Source organism: Neolamprologus multifasciatus, chromosome 4, assembly GCF_963576455.1.
Source record: "Neolamprologus multifasciatus chromosome 4, fNeoMul1.2, whole genome shotgun sequence".
NCBI classification, from domain to species: domain Eukaryota; kingdom Metazoa; phylum Chordata; class Actinopteri; order Cichliformes; family Cichlidae; genus Neolamprologus; species Neolamprologus multifasciatus.
The window spans coordinates 12087290-12108118 of record NC_140442.1 but is presented as its reverse complement, the minus strand read 5'-3'; the positions used below and the strand labels follow the sequence as shown (position 1 = coordinate 12108118).

General features: G+C 42.9%; 1 protein-coding gene across 4 annotated transcripts in view; it reads right to left on the bottom strand.

The window, feature by feature from the left end:
• Positions 1-3480: 3480 nt before the first annotated feature.
• The window catches only part of adgrl1a (adhesion G protein-coupled receptor L1a), a 94811-nt gene continuing 77462 nt past the window's right edge, over positions 3481-20829 (bottom strand). For all 4 annotated transcript variants that reach the window (XM_085155791.1, XM_085155789.1, XM_085155790.1 and 1 more), the window contains 16 exons: positions 20223-20408; positions 19994-20032; positions 18162-18342; positions 17448-17570; positions 16356-16564; positions 16092-16265; positions 15316-15519; positions 14550-14770; positions 14196-14262; positions 13932-14023; positions 13635-13803; positions 13194-13349; positions 12000-12096; positions 9210-9332; positions 7784-7801; positions 3481-7667 (listed from right to left, as the gene is read on the bottom strand). In XM_085155791.1, coding sequence (XP_085011917.1) covers positions 6757-7667; positions 7784-7801; positions 9210-9332; positions 12000-12096; positions 13194-13349; positions 13635-13803; positions 13932-14023; positions 14196-14262; positions 14550-14770; positions 15316-15519; positions 16092-16265; positions 16356-16564; positions 17448-17570; positions 18162-18342; positions 19994-20032; positions 20223-20408 — 2970 coding nt within the window. In that variant the 3' untranslated portion in view covers positions 3481-6756. The remainder of the gene's footprint in view (positions 7668-7783; positions 7802-9209; positions 9333-11999; positions 12097-13193; positions 13350-13634; positions 13804-13931; positions 14024-14195; positions 14263-14549; positions 14771-15315; positions 15520-16091; positions 16266-16355; positions 16565-17447; positions 17571-18161; positions 18343-19993; positions 20033-20222; positions 20409-20829) is intronic.

Genomic DNA, 20829 nt, shown 5'->3' with positions numbered 1-20829 from the left:
TGTGCAATGACCTTGAAAAAGCCTCTTTTTACCTTTCAGACAGACTTTGTGCCAGGAAGTGAGTGTGGCTAGGGTTAGAGGCTTTGTTGCTCGTGTTTGATATGTTAGTGTGTGAAAGTGTTACTGTAGTGAAAAGAGGGTGATTGAATGGTCGAGGGTGATTGAATGGTCGAGGCTTTAGAGCGTCCCCCTCTCAGGGAGTTTCACTGAAAGGACAGGAACGAGGTAGGGGCTGGGCAGATGGGTGGACTGGTTGGGGGTGGGTCATCATACATGTACGACATACAGTATGATGTAAGAAAAAAAGGTAACGGCCAAGGTAAGGTTGCAGATATGTTATAATTATGGATGGATGCACATAATCATTTGATATTAGTCACCAATGAGTCTTCACTGTGAAAAGGATTACAACCAGTCAGGAAACAAAGCTCAGTAGGAGCTGAACACTGATCACACATTGGGGATAAGTGGGCTTAAGAGAAGCTGCAGTAAATGGGCTGCAATAACCCAGACACTTAAGTGTGTCATACCTGACAGATGTAGCTGATCACAATGTGTAGTTGGCTCTGGAGTGTGCTAAAGGCTGTCTAATGTTGTGTGCTGCTGTGGCTTACTAGACTGCTGGCAGCAAACGGTGTTGCGTTCAAAAGTCAGTAATCTATACTCACACTGCAGTTATTAAATGATTACATCAGGGATCACACCACACTGTATGATTAATTAACCTTGACTGATGCTTTGTAAAGCCGGCTCTAGCAGAGCAAGTATGCCCACTGGTCTGCATGTACATACACATACGTATGAAATGGTTTAAAGCACCACTGGAGTCTGGTAATACTCACTCAGGGTAACTGTAGTGCAACAAAGCCTTGCTCTCTGCAGACAAATATAGGATCAGTCCTCAGGACATTTATTAGCAGCTGTCCAAACACCAGGAGTCTGAGTTTTGCCTCTTAAACTGACAGCTTGCTTCTTTCTGCATGTCTTTGATCATTCACAAATATGCTTTGGACACAGCAGCATTTGACAAAATCATCATGCCAGCCACCAGGTCAAATGGTGTGCACATACTGTGTGGTTCAAAGGGGAGCTGACTCAGGAAGGGGCTGACTCAGGAAGGGGCGGGGTTGCCTGGCTTCAATCCCCTGCTTCCTCTGGTTCTCAAATGAACAGCACAATATTGTTGCAACCTGCAGGATAGCCCATGAATAAAACATAGCCGCTGTATTAGTGCTTAAAGACATCTTTTCATTTTCAGTTTGAACCATATATTGAAGTTTATATGCATATAGAAAAGCGGAAGATTAATAACAATTTCTCTCTGCTGGTTACCCCTTTTAGCACGCTGGAACATACACAAGTACAGAAGCAATTATGCTGTGCATCAGTGCACAACCACATACACACAAGTGTGCACCACAGTACAGCTCCTTCAAGAGATTCCCCAAGAAACCTTCAAGCATGAACAGTGTATATTTTCAATAGTTTTTTTTATTAATATGTGCTGATACAAGGTCGCTTTGACCTGCAATGATGGAAACACTCACAGAAAATCATCCCCTTTGGCCCAAACAGCTATCAAAGCAATGAGTGTGAGAAAACAAAAATCAAATAAGACAAATGAACATGATTCCTAAAAGAAAACCAAAGTGTTATATTTACCTCAGTTTACAAATGTCTCAGCAGTACATATTAAATTATCCATTTCATAGAAAAATCACAGAAAGCTCTAGATATGGTGCTATATGTAGAACCCCACATGACACAATGTCAGTGCTCACTCTGCCATATAGCTTGCTATGTAATAACCACTAGCACCCAATGATTTACCTCCTTAATGTTAAGCATTTCAGGTATGTGTAATACTGACCAAGTTCCATTGTACTGAGCTAATTAATACAGCTCTCAGATGATCATCAGGATATCCCATCCATATCCACTGAAGTCAGATATTATACATCTGATGACAGACACCACATGGGGCTGAATTTTTTGGCCTGTCCCATGGATGATCATGGATTGAGATTACTACAGCCATGAACAGGTGCATGTAAGAACTGTTCAACTCCCCCCAAACCTCAAGCAAGAAAGAAAAAGACAGATTCAGCCTGCTCCAGCTGTGTCAATTGTTTTAATCTTGAACCCTATAATCTCAACATGTTTAATCGTTTGGAGAAACCCTTGTTGTCCAGGAGCCCCGGGTGTTGCTGGTACCACGCTGTGTATTAAAGATCAGAACTTTCCTGAAATGCTGGCACAGCTCCACAGACACATACTCAACACAAAAGTTAAAGAGCAAAAGTTCATTATTGTGTTTATCCAATACCTCTAAAGAGTCTTAGTAACTACTCTAAAGGAGTCACGTGGAGAAGAAGAAATCAATAACAAAATAGTACTACTTCATGATTTGTTTATATTTGCTCTTTAAAAATCTCTTTAGGAAAATCATGGCGCATTTGCAGGCACTGTAAAAATCGTGCTTTAATTGGCTGATGCGGCAGTGGTTTCATTTTCACATTTGTTTTTGTTAAAGGAAGCATACGTTAGATCAAACAATCCCATCATCTTTCTTTCCATCACAGGCAGATTTGTTTTATGAATGAACTTGAGATCTGACATGCCAGCTTGATCAATTTAAACCATAAAGTAATAACTTCTGGTCTGCAAACCACCATCAGAAAGCAATCTGAAACAAAGTAGCACATCCATCTCCTTATCTCCAGATACGCTCCTGCACAGCCTTCACCGCAAACCCCTCTCACCAGCCGTCCCTCCCTCTCTCACCGCCTATGGCTATATATTTGTGACATCTGTGACATCTCTGCTGATGCTGTCCCTCCTCAGTCCTCCTCACGGGCCAGTCTTTGCAGACATAATGACCCTCTGCTCCTCTGGCGCTGTTGAATTCACACACCGCTGTCCTGCCGCTTCTGTACCGCCCTCCTGGTGTGATATGGTCCACACAAAAATGTCTGCGTGTGAATGGGTCAACTGTGAGTGAACAGACTGAAGTCCTGCTGGGACCGCTGTCTAATGATAGACTGAACAATGGCACAAGCTGCAGGGGTGAAACAGCACTGTGTCAAAGGTTGGGCATCCAACCTTTTAAACAACTTCCCACATAACCACTAAAGCTCACACGTCAGGCCTGCCACTGGCATGGAAGGTTTGCAAATCTAGACAGAAAACAAGAGAATGGAGGTGAGCGAGAGTGAGTTCACAACAATAAATTAGTACCCACTGTGTTATTATTGTAATCAGAGCTTTGAAGGGCTTTGAATGGTGAAGAAACTCCCATCGTGAGAGCCTCCATCCGACAGCGTGGGCCGCGAACCTTCTCCTGTATAATCACCATCATTTACAGCAGTGCAGCCCTCCACTGTTTATTGAGATATTAATCTGGGATAAACAAAGCTTTTGACAAAACAAATTAACACTCTCAAAGAAGTGCTGCACTAATGGAGTCCACTGAGATTGATATTAAAATGTGGATGAGTTTTGGGGGGAGGGCACTGGGAGGTGCTGGAAAAAAAAGAAAAGAAAAAAGAGAGAGAAGCAGGCCCAAGGTGACGCACATTCCTCTTCGCAAAGGGAGTGTCTGTCTAAACAACGTTTCCCCATGGGGCGAGTCCCAGCTGAACACTGGAGATCAGCATCAGCAAGTTATATCAAATACAATGAGAGCAGGATGGAGTTAATGATGATGGTGTTGAGAACAAAGAGGATAAGGATAATGATGGCCATCTTGAGATTCCCATTAACACTTCCACCCTGGAGTGAATTGTTTTATCTTCAGTCTTGCTTGTTAAAATACATTCAAGTTGTCCTCAGTTGACCAGTGAGTGCTACTATGATACCGAGCCCCCACCGCTAATTCAGCCACAAGTCCCGCGCTGCAGCAGAGCCGAACACATGTCCATATTGTCTCTTCATTTGTAAACCGACAGCTCTGAAGCTACAAATCCAAGTGACGCATGTATCATCAGACCAGTATTGCACATGTTTCCCCTATGGCTCAAGTGATGATACCGCAACCTTTTCCTTTGAGCCTCATCACGATCTGTGTCCCATACAATGTTACTTACACAAATGATCAGAATAGCAAGGAAAAACGGCGGCAAATCCTTGTAATCCCCTTCCCTTATCTGTCTTTAACCCCCTCTCTCGCTCGCTTTCAGCCCCAGGAGCCTTAGCTAAAAAGCTGTCCTTTGGGTTCTCTTAGAAGTGGGACACTCAGGCCCTAGCCAAATGTCACACTGCAGTAGATGCATCTATTTTCTGCTCACGTCGTATCCACACATCACACTCTTTTGTAGCTGCAGGTTTGGGAGGCAATAGTTAGAGTGCCATGAATAAATCAATGTAAATAAATATTCCATAGATATATAATCTGATAAATAAACCATAACAAATACTTGTAAATAAAGGGTAAAAGAAAGGAAACTCTTCCTTTTAAAAGGTCAAATAGATTTCAGCCAGATGAAAGGAGTCTCACAAGTGGCTCTCCCTAGACAGCTCATTTTGCTTGCATAAGGTGGCATATTGGAAACGTGTTCCTCGCGATCGGTCAACCCTGCTTGTCATTTTCATGCTATAGTGTTACCTCTTGTCTCTTGAGGCAGTCTGAATTTTCCTGTCCTCCTTGTACCCGAACGCAGCGGTAAGAGCAACTTCCATTTGAGGCAGAAAAGTAATGGCAGCTCTCTGAGATGAGTATCCCTCCTTCTCTGATGTGCATTCAAGTCAAGTCACAAAAATAGCATTTCAAATGTGTACGCACACACACATACGCACGCGCTCACAAACCAGACACTTATCAGACACACCCAGGCTCCTGGGTACATTCGCACTTACACACATGCACACAGGAAAATAAGGAGTTGTCACATTAGGTTCTGGAGTAATGCTGAAACTATCTTTAAGAAACAGCAAAATGCAATATTCTCTGAATGCAAATCATTATCATACATGCTAAAACCCCATGTTGTTAAAAGTACGTAATCTGGTTATATCTTCCAAATAATACAAGAACAAACCAAATCACTTTATGGATGCTGTCGTTCACCCACAATGCTTTATCGTGCTTTGTGAGGCACAGAATGACATTTGACAACATCTATCTCGCTTGCCCCGCACCTCCCACTCCCGCTGCCTTTGCCAATTCCACCCAGGGAATGTCAAAGGTCAAACATTAACAACATGTAATGGATTATATCACATAAAAATTGTGCCAGGATTTTTTTTTTTTTGTTCCATTTTTCATTTGTATAAATAAAACCTATTACACATCTTAATCTCTCTCTCTCTCTCTCTACCACTGCCTTTTGATCACTAGGGAATTTTAGTGAAACACTACTGGAGCGGCGAGAGAGTGAGAGATCAAGCAATGGGGGAGAGAGATAGAGTGTATCATTCAGGTCACAAACTCCAAAACATTTTATTATTTTTTTCTTTTGTCAGTTTGTTGCAGTACAAGAAGTCATTTCTCATAGTATTTATTACTTTTTGTTGCTTTTGATCATCTGGTGTCTCTATTTACATAGTAGGAATAAAGTAGATTCATGTGTTGTTCCTATGTACACGGTCATACCAATTGGTCGGCTGGTGCGATTGTGACATTTACAGTCTTGCTTGTCACAGCACCGCACAGGGATCGAGTTCACTTCAACTGGCTAGGCTCTAACAGCAAAGTACAAGGGGAGGGGGGCAATACCAATCCGCACTCGCAGCCCCTCGAGGATGTAGACCGACAAATTGAATACTCTGTTCAAAACAACAGCAAGACAGTCATTTAACTTTTCAAAATGCCTAAAGCAAACGACCGAAGAGAACAGTGGAGAGGATTGGCCAGTCTTAAGGGTGCAGGGTCTCCTGTTCTGGAGGGGTGGTGCAGTGCCTCCTCAGTCTCTGTCTTTACCTCCACTCCGCCGCTGTACAGAGCTGTCAATTCACAGCACGCAAAAATGAAGGCAGTTACCCTAAATCAGCTCCCCCTGCCTGCTTGGAACAAAAGCTCTTGCTCCCTTTTACTTAGACGGGGTACTTTTTTTTAACTTTTGATGTTCAGTAATGAGCACTTGTAGATGGGTGAAAGTATATATGTGTGCGTGAGTTTGCCTTGTGAATGTTCTAGTTTCTGTTCTGGCTCAATAAAAGATATTTTTGGCAACAATGAAGAGCTTTCTGTGTGACATATTTTAGATTATAATAGTGTACTATATTCCCTGTCTCCGCAGCTAACTACTCCTATCAAATGATGACTTGAAAAAGACCTATGGATGGTAAGAAGGGGAATTGAGATAAAATATAAAATGATATCGCCATCTCCAGAGGCAGGCTCGAAGAGAAATTACATTTAAAAAAAAAAAAAAAAAGCTTTAACAAAGTTTCTAAAGTTTTGAAAAATCCAAAAGGTAAAGGGGGTGGGTTGGTACATTCAGAGTGCTGGACTTGGCCTTAGGGTACCAGAAGAACTGGGGACGACTGGGGTTAGACAGAGCTGATGAACACTCTGTGGAAAAACACCCATCCCTCATCTCCAGAAGACTGGGGAGGGTTGAAGATAAAGCTTGCATCTGCAGAGTCAGCCATGTATCCCCCAGAAAGTCAATTTGTTTGCTCATATGTTAGTTAAATAAAAGTCAAGACAAAGAAAGGCAACCAAACAAGCAGAAAGTGGAGAGACCCGAGAGAGAGATGGGCTAGGAGGAGGCTCTGGCCATCACATTAGTCCCCAACTTCCTCTTTAACCTCCAGTCACAGGCTGGTGACCAGCTGCATCTGTCCATCACCCTCATTGTGGACAGGCTCTTGGGCCTGGTGTCCCTCCCCACTTGGTCTCCGGGGTGGGGCTTGGTAGAAGGTCTGCATTGGGGCCCCACGAGAGCCCAGGGCAGGCCTCCCGGAGCTGTAGTACAGCTCCTCCGGGGGCTGAGCTGAGCGGGGCACCACCTCCAGGGGCTCAGGACTGCTGTCAGGGTAGGGTGAGTCTCGCAGGTTGGTGATGCTGGTGTACAGGGAGTCATGGGCAGGAGAATCAGGCGCTCTGTTGCCTCCCTGCCCGCCAGCACTTTGGCCACTGTGGCCCAGGCTCTCTGTGAGGTCGGCCGTGTAGCTCTCCGACTCCTCTGGATCGCTCTGGTAAAGGACTGACTGGGCACGCTGTAACAGCAGGGGCTCCTCCAGAGCTTTATACAGCAGCTCTACATCCTGTGGCGTACGCTGCCGCCCCTCTCTCAGAAAGTCCTCCTCTTCGTCCATACTTGCAGATTGGTCCGGCCCAGCTGCTGTACCCCGACCAACTCCACCGTGAGGATGTCCTCTGGCCAGGCTGCCATACACTCTGTCCCCTACTTCACCTCCACCTCCTCCACTTCCTCCTCCAACACCACCTCTCAAGTTGTTGTGCACAAGTTCGGAGATGATCATTTTCTCGAAGGCCGCAGCATCAGAGAGGTTTCTTCTGACGCCTCCGCCTCCCAGAGCTTCTGAGCTGCGGGGATTAAAGATGGGTGGGGGAGTTTCTCCACTCCCACCACTTAGGAAGTCACAGCTGCCCCCACCTCCACCTGCTGGGCCACCACGCAGGGAGTAACTGTTGTTGAAGTTACCGTTCAAGGGCAGGGTTTCCATTCCACACGGGTCACGGGGCTTAGATAATGTAGTCTCTGGATCCAAACAAAAGGACAAAGGGTTTTCGTATTATTATTATTATTACCATTGTTATTATTTTTCATTGCGAATCAAATTCTAGCGAGGCAAGAAAAACGTTCATTATACTTACTTGGGTCACGAAAGGTTCCTGTGCATTGCAGAGAAAGTCATGTGGGGTGAATAAAATAAAAGGCAGTATTAAGCAACTGTTTTTCCCTGATGCAACTGACTTGTTTTTCAAACATTTCTAAAAGGGAAACATAGGTGGCAGAAAAAAGCATCCTTGTTACTCCATCCCTCCCCCCTCTCTCTGTCTCTCCCGCTCTCAACACCAACCAACTCTTGCCAAACACCCAAACACATCCGCGGTCACATTACCTCTGATTTATGCAGACTTAGTCACGTTTTTTTTGACACCTTCCTCCAACACTTACCGTACATCTAAGTTCAAGAAAAATATTCTGGATATTTATTTAGTATTGTCAGTGATACCTGGATACATACATAATTCATACAAAAGCTTGTACAGTAGCAGTAATGTTTATTTTATGAACTCCTTTCCACACACCAAAGAAATGGTGCTTTTTTCTCCCCCCACCCGCCCCATACCATATCACTAGCTCAGCAAAGCAAAAGTCACACAAAAAAGTGAGAAGCGTGTTCATTTTTAAAATTTAATGTGTAGTACGACTTTAATCAACGTTCTTCTTCGATGGTGGTGTGGGTAATTAGACATTCTAATGAAGTGCTCTCCCTCTCCTCTACCACTCTCTTCTAAAAATGACTTGGCTGCCAGGCCTGTGGCCATCAGCCTTGACGTATTGTGCAGAGAGGCTTTAAAATATTTAAAAGAAACGCCGCCTTAAATTTCAGTCCTCAGACACTTAGGCTGATACTCTGCGGGTGCGCAGGAAACAGCTACACACAGTAATACTTCTCAGTTACCAAGTGAATATTGGTACTATAGTGGAGCAATTAACAAGACATGTCTTATTCTGCAGCTACTGGCATTCAAAGAGCCGGGCTAGAACACCACAATGCAATAACACAGCTATTAGGCTGTGTCCCACTCTGAAACAGAAGCAAGGACGTAAATACAGAGATACCTGAACAACCTACATCCAGATGGACTGTTCATTTTCACAGAGCTGTCTGTTCGCCTTCAGCAGCCAGCATGCTTTAAGCCGACTTTTTCTGACTGGAAAGCGAAAACCATCCTAAAGATTTTGGCAGTCACAGCTGTAGCTAAACTTCTAATCAATTTGTGGCTGTTCTCATGAAGATTCAAGATCTGACCAGATGGCTGGTTAGGCTGTAGGCACTGTTTGGCTCTGTTCTGCTCAGCCTAGTGAATCTGTCTGACAGCTACATAGTCTGGATAAAAAAAACAAAAAAAATACAGAGACACACATGCACGCACACACTGGATGTATACACCATGCCAAACTGCTGACAGAGTAACAGACAGAAGGACAGCAAGCTGAGCACATACTCTAGGCACACACATACAGCAACAAAACTGCACACACACGGCGAAGTGTTCACGAGGAGCTAACCAGTAGAGTTGAAGACACCAGGTGAGGGCGGGGTGAAGCTTTCAGCCAGCAGAGTGTTGTAAGGAGAGGTACCAGAGCGAGTCTGTAACACTGGGTTTGTCAGAAGGTGGTTCCCCATGGTTGCTGCAAGACACAAACGTTTAAAGTACAAACATCATCATAAAAATAATCGTAAATTTGCCCCAAACGTATGCAAAGTAAGCACAGAAACATGGCACACAATAGGTGTGACATTCTGAAATGCACATTTGCAGACTCTAATAACATCTGGAATCACCAAAATATTTACTGTTTATTCAGATGGGGCTATTTTTGTTATGCCAGTGCTTTATGGAGTAATGCATTTCATAGTGTTCTCCACCGTGTTCATGCCTGCTGATTGTAACCTTTGAGTAAAAATACAATTGCAGGGGAAAGGTACTGTTTAGAGCGTTGCTATTTGTTTTTTCCATCTGACAATGCAGTCAGATGGGAGAGACTAGTAATGCATGCCATTATGTAGTCTAAGGGTGCAGCCATTGAAACAGTTAATTTCACACTGAAACGTGAATGCCACTACAAGACAAATATAATTCAAAGAAATGGCACACTGAGAATGTTGTATAAAGCCCATGTATGGCTCCGGCCTGAGGCAACTCGAACAGAAATGCCATGAAATTAAAAATAGGACAGCATGACGGAGAGTCGTCCAAGGCAAAGTGCAACCTTCAGGTCCCCTGCAACCCGTTCATCACACAGAAAGGGAGCAGGGAATTCTAGAAAAGTAAAATATGCACTCACACACAGCTATTTATTTGTCATTTCCACTCCTCTTACACTTCCTCTGTCCATCTTTCTGGCGTGCCACACAAACCCTTCTCTCTTCATTCCCTGGCTTGCTTTGCTGCATTCAACCACATTTTCTCAGCTCCTTGTGCCAGTTTTTTTTTTGTCCAAACACCACCAAATTAGTTGGGATTAGCTGTCTGTGTGCACCACACAGGAATATCCTGTAGAAAATTAAAGAAACCCGCTTTAAGTGTGGAGGAAAAGTAGGGCAAGGCAAATCATCGGAGGCTCTGCGTGTGTATGCGCATATACTGCAGGCCTTTTTTTTCCCGGGACCGATTACTATTGTCAGGAAGAGATTGCGGTTCATAGAGAAGTGAAGTGGGGAAATCAAAGAGATCTGAGATGCCAGTGATAACAACGCAGCATCTCTCCTCCAGATTCTGCCTTTTTAATTACTCCTCCATGATAGCGTCTTATTCTACATCTCTCTTTTCGTCTCCCGTGCTCCCTTTTGTCTTCCGCTTTCTGCCAAACTTTTCAGAGAAGTGAAGAAAATAAAGGCTTCACAGCACAGTTGTTTGTCTCTGACAGAGCACCATAGAGTGATCCACATAGTGTGTGTCTCTTCCAGGCCTGGTGATTGCTCTGTCTTGAAGAAAAGACCCAGAAAGCGACCCACCAAACACACAAACACACACGCACATCCACCTTTCATCCATCCAGCTCACTCGCAGCACACCTCACCTCTTCCTCACCCCCTGCCTTGCTCCTGTCACTCTCCTCAATTAGAATAATTACCCCCTGTTCGCTCACACGCTAATCAGTTCATTAAAAACAAAATGGATGAAATTAGCATAGAGAGTGACGGCTGATTTAGCGACTGCCTCTGTGTCATGATCAACACCCCAACCCCCTCCCCAAACCAATCTTGAACCTGAGCCAACCTTGATCGTCTCAGTGTCACTGATTGCTGCGGCAGTGACGCCACCAGTTGCTTAGGCTGAGACAATCAGTGACTCCATGCATGCTTCTGTTTTTTTGTTTTTTTTTAACTTCTTCAGGTCTTAAATATTTGATCTTGCCCTCTTCGTGTGCTGCTTGGAGTTCGGACGGGACTGCATGCATCACTAATGTGTGTCTGGATGAAATCGATCTCATGGAATAGCTAAAAGAGTTGAAAACTGGGACAGAGATATCAAGATTTCTGTGTATTTCTTTTTTATTTTGTGGGAAATATATTTTTAAAAGGAGAATATAGCACAAATATACAACATTTGGCAATGCAACACAAAAAGTGGGAGCACATGTGTCTAAAAAAAAACATCACACAGCTGGTGATTTGTGATTTTGTCTAATTTACAAAGTAAAATGAGGAAAAAGAAAATTAAAAAATGTCTCTTGGTTGTTGAGCGGCAATAATTGCCTGGGAACGTCTTCACAATCTTTTCTCGTGGCAAAGGAAAGTCAAAAAATCATTCTGGACGATAACTGTTGTAGTCAAGTGTCTTCGCCGCCTCTTTTTTCCTTTTAATTGATTACACATAAATCTGCTTAATTAGCTCATCTGAGAAATTCATGCAGGATCGTGAACTCACTTAGACGAACTTAACACATATTCACAAAATATAGCAGCTGAGCTTAATATACTGTAGGTCTGCAGCTGCTAAGTGCTTTTACTGACAAGCAGCTGCCACTGCACTGCAAACCATCACCAACCAGCCTTTAACCATTTTGTTATTCAGTTTAAACTGTTGCTGCCGGTGACTGCTCTTTGCCAGCTTGCCGGAAAGCTAAAAGGCAAATAGCATTAAAAGTTGATCTTAGCACATTAAGGACATGAACATGTACATATCATTTTATGTTCATATTTAACACCCAAGAATAACGGCTCTGTCCACGCTACTCCCGTTCTCTATTTTCTTTGTTAAATGCTGTATATCTGTATGCGCGTCACGTGTGTCTGAGAATTTCAGCGAGTGTGATTTAATGGAGAGAGAAATATAGAGAGGGAGGTCTCACCACGGTTGAGTGTCGGGGTGCTGTTGATATCTCCCGCCATGAAAGAAGATTCCGTCTGCTTCCGAACCGTGTCGTTCCACATCCTGCGGATCCGACTCTGGAAGAGGAAGCATGGTGCAGTGAGTGGCAGTAAACACACAACAAGTTAAATATAGAAACACGGCGGGTAGACTTTGTAACTCAGTGGGGCAGCTGTAATCAAAACTGTGGGGCTCGTTCTAATCTGCAAAGAACAATAGGCAAACACGCCAGACAAAGAGACTGAGGCGTCGAGTAAAGAGAAACACAGCTTTGTCATGTTATCGTGACGGGGGCTAACAAGCTCGAGATTTGTAAGACATGACTGTAGTAGCCGATGTAATTGTTGTTTGGAAGTGTTATTACAGTTTGAAAAAGCTTGTTTGCCGATTGTGAGCAATAATTGCCATTGTTTGTGTATGTGTCTGTGCAGCTGCGCATATGTCAGCATCTACAGTATTTTCCAATGACGTGCATGATGCCTGTGTCTATATATACACCATGTGGACTACAAAGGATGTCTTTATAACTGAGTCATCAAGGCTCCCAAGCACACGGCTTTCAGTAATGGTTAGAAAAACTGCCAAACATTTAAAAAAATAAATTAAATAAAGATTCAATTTTCACAGTAGAAATAAGAGTAAGCCAACTGATTAGTGGGTATTATTTGCACGTCATAAATCATAATGTAACGCACTTTAAATGTGCTCCGTGTGTGCACTGATAAAAAAATATATATATATATTTAAATGTTGCTTTTGCACCTTTGGCTTAGGCTGTGGGCTGTCAAGTAAGTTAAATAACTAAATTCAAGAGCATTTAGTAATCAGTGAGTCACTGGTATTGATGAGCAATCAAATCCCAGCAGATACTCATTTTGTACTTCATAATCTTACATAAGAGACCTTTTAAACAGGGAGAAAATGTAGCTGCAGAGTGAGAAACCTAAAGAATGCCTAATTTTGAAAAGATTTGCTTTGTTTTTATATTTTTTTTGTTTGTTTTTTTAAAAACAGAAAACATTTTTCATTTTGTTCCACTAAAACAGTCGTGTTGCTGCACAGGCTGTTTTTACTCATCATTTGTTCTTAGAAAAACACCATTTTAAAACTCAGCGGTGTTTTCCACTGATGATATGTTTGCGAGTGTTTATGTGTGGGTCTGTGCTGCCTGCACCTGTCTGTGGGCTGCTGCATGGCGAGCTTGGCTGCCACTGTAGTAGCGGTTGTTGGCACGGAGGCCCGAGTTCTTCAACGAACCGTGGGAGCTGTTGGTAGAGGTGCGGCTGCAGCAATAGGAGTGACGCAGACATTTACTGTACTCCTTATGGACCTGTAAAGAAAATAACACCACCGGCACAGTGGACGGGTTTGAGAGTCACTCATAAACACAAACACTTTCATTTCTATAGGCTAAACTGAATGTGGAGCAACAGAGCCTTTTATCGCACAGCCACAGCAAAATGAAACAAAATCCAATATTTCTGAGCACGTCTACTGAATTACAATTAGACTGGCACATCCATCCATTTGTTCAGCTACACAACATTTCAGCTGCTTAGTCGTAATTAATTCAATTTATATAAAGTGCCTTTAAGATGTAGTTTGGAATTGTTACCTTCTTCTGCAGGGCACAGTGGAAGATAAAGATGAACATGCCCTGGAAGGCATTGAAGGTGCTGAAAAGGTAGGCCATGATGACTGTATTCTCATTAATGAAGAGGAGGCCGAAGGCCCATGTCAAGCCAAGTAGGAAGAGCAGAGTGATGGCCCCTAGTGCCCAGGACCTGATCGAAGCGGAGAACGAGGCATTAACTAACACCGAGTTGATGCACAGATACACTAAGACAATTTGAAATGTCTTTTTTCTTCAAAAATAAAAATGTGTGAGTCTCAATGAGTAATTTGAACTCACTTAATATTATCCAAGCGGCTGGAGTCAGGTTTAAGTGCCGAAGAGTTGCGTATCATCTTGTGCAAAGTGATCATGAGGAAAATGAGGTTGAGCTAAGGAAAGACGATAGGAAGAAATAAATAATGTGCAGTGAGCACTCTGGTCCAAAATTACTGACTTCATATTGTTAATAACATTGCAAAATTGCATGCTGGTGAAATACTTCTGACTGCGGGATATCGAAATATGGAAGCTAATAATACTGCTTGACAGTAAAGCTAATACCATAATAACAAATGAAACAGGTCCAATGAAGCTCCAGATGAAGTAGTTATCCACTCGCAGCCAGCATCTGGAGTGGCACAGAGGAGACAAGTGAGTTATGCACAACTAAACCAACAAACAACTGTACACTCACACTGAGCTCATGCACATGAATGCACACACTATTTCTCTGTCTCAGCGGATTATCTTATGAAGGCTAATCATCAGGCTTTGGCTAAGTGTGTTCAAAGAACACAGTCTGTGGGGAGGTGCAAGAGCCCTTCACACGGCACTGCATATTACATTTCCATCTGGGGGAATAGCATAATCCTACTTCTCAATCTGCAGGTGCAAAAGGCCTGTATTCACACGTACGCTTTCTTGGTCCCATAGCTCCTGTAGTCTATGGCTGCAGAGATGCCCACCACCAGTGCGGGGAAGCAGTAGCCGCACAGATAGTAGTACTTTTTGCGTGAGTACTCGCTCTCAAAGACCTCCACCAGCATGAGATAGAGCTGCACACCCTCCAGACACATCCAGGAGAAGGCAGCCAAGAAGAAGAAATGCAGAAGGCCAGCAAAGATGGGACAGGCAATCTGAGTGTGGCAGCCATGGAGAGAGCAGAGAGAGGGAAAGGAGAAGGAGGAGGAGAAGAGAGAAAATATGAAGTTAGAGGAGGAGATACAGTTAAGATTAAGGTATATAACTGAGTGAAACCACAAGAGGATAGAACGGAGTTACTATCTGGAAGTAGTGCTGGACACTGACAAGGGAAAAATGAAAAGCTGCCCCTGGGTCACAGGCTCCGTGCATATTATTGAGTGGTAATTCATTACTCAGTGCAGTAAATGTTTTATAGAGTAGGATAATGACACAGTGCCTCGATTTCGGCTTCAAAGTCATTCAATAAAAAAAAGTTAAAAAGTCGCCTGTGTTGTGCTTAATGCCATTTTCAAACCGGAATATGTAAAAAGTAACTAGATCTTGTGATTCAGTATCATTACAGAAATAGACACAAACACTAAGCTTTAATTGGGGACATGTAACAGTAAACGCAAAGGTGGTAAAAATACTTAATATCAAAGAAAACAAGTAAACCTCTATCCATAGAAAGTATCCGTTTGCTTTGCTACCGACTCACATGGTTTTCGGTTTTGTCGATGCCGATGAGGAAGAGCAGCTCTGCGATGAAGAGGTTGATGCAGAGATTTTTGTGGATGGTGTTGCGGTCAGTCTGGAGCCCCCGCAGGAAGCAGAAAGTGGAGATGCAGATGGCTAGACACACCAGGGAGATGACAATCCCCACCCAGGTGATCACAAAAAGGAACAGCTCGTGCATCTGTCCCTGGTGTTCAGGTTTGCATGGTGGCAAGAAACAAAGGTGTGTGGGGGGAGGGAGGGAGATCCAAGAGTTTAGGTTATAAAGCAGTATTGGGAAAAAGAGACAGCGGAGCAGAATTGGACAAATAAAGAGAGAGAAATTTAGAACAAAGAATAGTGGAATAGGAGATAAGCAGCAGAAACAATAGGGGGATGGATAAAACAGGGGGAGGGGAGAGAAAGAGGCAAATTGCCTTATTTAATATTTGCAAATATATGCAAGGAGCTAAAGTGTGAAGACAAGAGACAAGACGTCCTGAAAAAAATACATGACATTCAAATTCATGTGAATGTCAGCTAGAAGTAGAGGGACATGAATTTGTAAGCCTGTGCCTCCCCGGATGTCAGAGTGAAAGGAGGAAAAGAGAAAATTCAAAACAAAGAGCTTGTCAGCCTTGAGAGGGAACATTAATGTGCATGTGTGTGAGGGTGTGTGACTAAGAGTGAGCGAGCGCTAATGCTCACACGAGTGAATGTCTGCATAAATTACTAGGCTTGCAATTTAAGTGTGTGCCTGCCACGCCCTTGTTTACTTACGTCGGGCTCGTGGTGAGCCATGAGCACCGCGAAGTTGGTGAGGTGGCTGCAAGAGCAGGTGGTGTGTGTGTTGTTAGTGTCCAGTAGCCTGCAGCCCTGCGATGACCACTGGCCAGTCATGGAGCGCTCGGAGTAGTTCCAAAAAGAACAATTTGGAGTGTTGTAATTGTGCGACTGCAGAACAAAAAAGAGAGACGGATGAAGGAAAACATCAGTGGAGGTGTATCTTTCAGTATGACAAATGAGAAATTTGAATTTGCCTACCTTTAGATGTTTAAGCGTGAAAATCACTGGCTGAGTGAGAAACACTCTGCTGGACTCTTTGTTGATGGAGGCAGCAATCACATGAGAGTTGACCACCAGGCGCTTCTTATCGTGGTTTGGTCCTTCCATTTCCATCTTCACAGTGGCGTTCTCAGTGGAAAGAAAGGATCCCAAATTTTTATACAGAATGAATACCACCTTGACTTGTCCTGCACATAAAAAAACAGACAAATTAATACAGGAAAATAAATAGAAGAGTGAAAAGTAAAGTAAGGGTGGGGTGAAAGGTGTATGTTAAATGAAATGGGAAACACAAATGAAATCTTAAAGGGTGGAGAGCAGAAAGCGAGGGGGGGGGGGAACCAAATACAGAAAAAGGGCCATAATATGGAAAGGGCTGGAAGAATGGCAGCGACAGAGAGTGGGGAGTGACAGGGTGAGTGAAAGGGAGACAGAGAGAGTGAGTTAGTGAAGGTTAGAATGATGGTAAGGACCGTTTCATTTTGACTGGTGGAAGAGAGCGAGATTTAATGTGGAGGGCAATGGAACATTCATCCCTCAAGCATTCACAGATCTCTTATTATTCCATATGAATATTTCATGTGCGTTTGTTTCAATCATTCTAATCTCGTTCCCACTGCAGAGCCAAGCGGAGACAGAAAACAGAAAAGGGGGATGAGGGGGCCATGGAAGGAGGAGGGGAGCAATGGCGTTGGGGCGGTAAGGGGTGCTGGGTTAGAAACAAGAGAGATGGGAGCGGGGGATAAGATGGTGGAGAGAGACGGAGCGAGGGAATGGGATGGGGAAGAGAGGAGAGAGGGAGTGCTGAGATTGCTCTGTCAGACTGGGGCCGATTGTAATCTACACGCCTCCCCAGCTATTCTATTAAGACTGCTGTTAAGAAACCATCAAGAAAAGAAATTGTCTCAGCGCTTTTGTTAATCTGATTAGCCTATTATTATGAACCAATAACTTAGTCAACTGCATGCAGATTGTTTTAAGCCTGCATGAAAATGCAAATGGAAACATTAAGAGAGAGGCTGCACAGGACAGTGCAATTTTTCAGACGGGGAGGGTGTAAGGGTTGCTGACCGTTGCGGCTGTACTGTTTGATAGTAGAGGCTGAAAGCTGGATGGTGCTGTCACTGGCGTAATTTTGCGGGAAGGACAAGTCCTGCATGTCCATCTCTGTGTTTACAACGTGCACCTGGAGATCTGATGGTAGAAACACAGAAATTGGTGCATATTTTTTAATTAAAAAACAAACAAACACAAGACAAATTTAGAGTCACAATCTGGAGTTAAAACTGCACATTGCATTTGAACAGCAGTCAGTACTGGCCTCAATTCATGTGTACAACAATCCTCTGCCAAGGTAGAAGCTGAGGTAGAGGTATATTTTCAGTGCTGTTTGTTTGCTAGCCTGTGTTTGCCGGACTGATTTGTTTTAAATTTACTTCACCATTAAGCATAAACTACCAGAGCGAATTTCATTAAACTTGCAGCAGCTGGGCATGCTCAAAAGACAAACCCATAAAATGTTGGTACATATCCAGACAGCCACTGTAAAAGTCAGTGATAGGCACTGTCCTTGACTCTTGAGTGTCCTTCTTGTTAACAAGATTTATATTACATATTTTTGATAAAATAAAATATGAGCAAACCCCCCCCCCCCCCCCCCCCCAAAAAAAAACACTACTTTTTGATTTATTTTTTTCTACCTTAAAAATTCGTGATTGTGCTTTCATAACAGAAGTAACAATAAAAAAAACAATCTTGATCTTGACCTCACTGTTGTTTTCTTACCAATGCTGGGCGCTCGGTCTGTAAAGTTTTTCCCGTACATGTTGTTGGCCAGCAGGAAGGCTCCTTTTTCCAGCACGTCCAGTAGCATGGTGGCAGTGTGAGACTGTTCTGTGCTGTTCATGTCCTGCCATGACTCCAAAGCCTCAGGACGGAGCAAATTGTCCACTGTTTGCACCACCGCCTGGCCCGTGCAGAAGGCATAGCATTAATGCTAGCATCAGTAGCATCAGTAATATGATCGATATTAGCAAGAACACTTTACAATAAGGCACATACATAGTAAAAGTGACAAATGAGGAACTAATTTAACTTTTCAGGAAGTTTCTCGTTTTGATTCTTTTGTCTACTTAACACAAGTAGGAACACAAATGTAATGTAATTCAATAGCAAGGTAATCATGAAGTTCAGATGCATACCTAGCAGCTACTTAGCATTTTACTCAATAGCACACCAGGTAACACAAAATAACATTTTCATTATTGTGCAGTAACTACTATTGCTTATTGAATTTGTGTCATTTAGAACCCAATCCGGAGTAAATCCAATTCTATCTAGTAACTAATTATTAGACACTGGTTCATTAACACTGTTTCCAGCATTGTGTTCTTTCAGAAGTACTTATTAGCCATTAAACATGTTAGTTCCTGATTTGTTTGTCACTTTTTTGGTAAGTATTCATTTTGTGTGCTATATTGTAAAGTGTTACCGTATAACATTAGCACCTCAAAGTGCAAAGTCTATTGCACTATAACTTCCTAGAAACTCACCACTTCCTTGCACTACATTTATTACTCTGCTATGTAAGACATATTACCATTCTATTTCACACTTACAATTCATTTAATGGCAATTTTGATGGTTGTATCAGCTATCCAATTTATTGGAGTAGCCTGCTTGATGAATCATGTAATTCTCTTGCTCAGGCCTCTCAAAATGAAGGATTGACTGCTGCGTGGAATAAAGACCATTGCTGTTAAGAAAATGAATTCAGCATCAGAATGCACTCTATCAGCTACAGAAGAAGAAGACAGAGGGTGTTTTTCGTTTATCCTCGGATCAGTGAGCTACCTTTGCAGTAAGTGACAAAAAATAATGGTCGAGTTACATAGTACACAGCAGCCTTTACATTCATCTTGCACCAACTGAGATTAGAAGATGTGGGGTCATATTACTATATGCTGCAGACAGGTCAAAGCACATAAAAGACTGCGCTGCAGAGTGCCGCATTTCATCATTACAGAGAAGCATACACAAGGCCTTTTCCTGATATTAGATTACGGCTCCCTCAGAACCACAGATATTGCACAAATATTGAAAAAGCACAGAAGGGTGTAGTAACACCAACTGCTGCCTTTCGTGCTATAGTCAAATTACATTTTCTCAAAGCGACAGATATTGTCCCTTATTGTGAAACACAGTGAAGCCAAGGGCACTACTATGCATTTAAGACCACTCACAGTGCAAAAAAGCCACAATTAAATCACAGACAGATGACTTCTTCATTAGTTGAAATGTAATTTTACATATATGCATACCATGAGCAATAGAAAAACTATAAAAGCAGCTTGCCCTGCTCTGGAAAATACTTTAATATTTAGTACATGGTGTCTGGCAGAAGTTATTCTACATCTTACTCACACTGCCTTCCAGAACAAACCAGAATTTCTAAAAGTGATGATTCCAAAAGCAGCATCAATCACAATACAGAGCTGAAGAAACTTCATCCACAAGCCTAGTCTGCTCAAGGATTTATCTTCCCTCAGCTATTCTAAGTCACAGAGCAGTCCGACTCCACAGGCATGTAAAGCAGCTAGATAAAAGAGGAAAGCTACCTGGATGTATGCCTTACAGGTCCGCTCTCTCTTCTGAAGCTAGAAGGGAGAAAAACAAAGCCTGAAATTAAGAAAAAAAAACTAAACAAAATCAGAAACCACTTTTTTGCTTATGAGCTGCTAAGTAAATCTGCATGACGCGAAGCATTCTTTTCTTATTCTTGAGTTAAATATATCTTATCAAGTGTGTGTCTTTATTCACGCACATACTGTTGACACTCTCTTCTACCTTGTTGTAGTTTCTTCCAGCTGGTTCCTTGTTTCCAGGCCTCAGGGTCTGAAGCTGGGCATCCAGTATATCCAGCAGCTGCTCAATCAGTCGGACGGAAGAGCTAACATCTCCAGCCTGGATCCGACCCCGAGTGTGGTTCACCAGCTCGCTAGCTATGTTAGCAGCATTTTCCCCACTCTTTATCTGCACATTAACACACAAACCCCAAACTGTTCAAATGTTCTCACGCGTACCACAACCACAACAATACACATGCTCTGCACACAAAACCCTCAGCTTGATGTTTGTTCAGTAATCAGATTTCCGTCTTCATTACCAGCTCTTCCTGCATCATTGTAAACAAAGATGGACCTTGTACAACACATCATGAAGTTTTTATTCTCCCTAGCCCTGTTTCACTTGCAAATTACACCCTTAGCAACCGCCTTGCAATTGCGATTGATTTTCGCCAAAAGGAGAAGGTATAATGGATTCTTCAATGATGTTACTTTTCAGAGCGCTGCTACTTACCCTTCCAGGCACATGCACACACTTAAAAAACCTTTAGGAAAGCTGCTCAGCGGCATGCATGGCTAAACAATCAAGAATTGCTCCAGCAGAAATG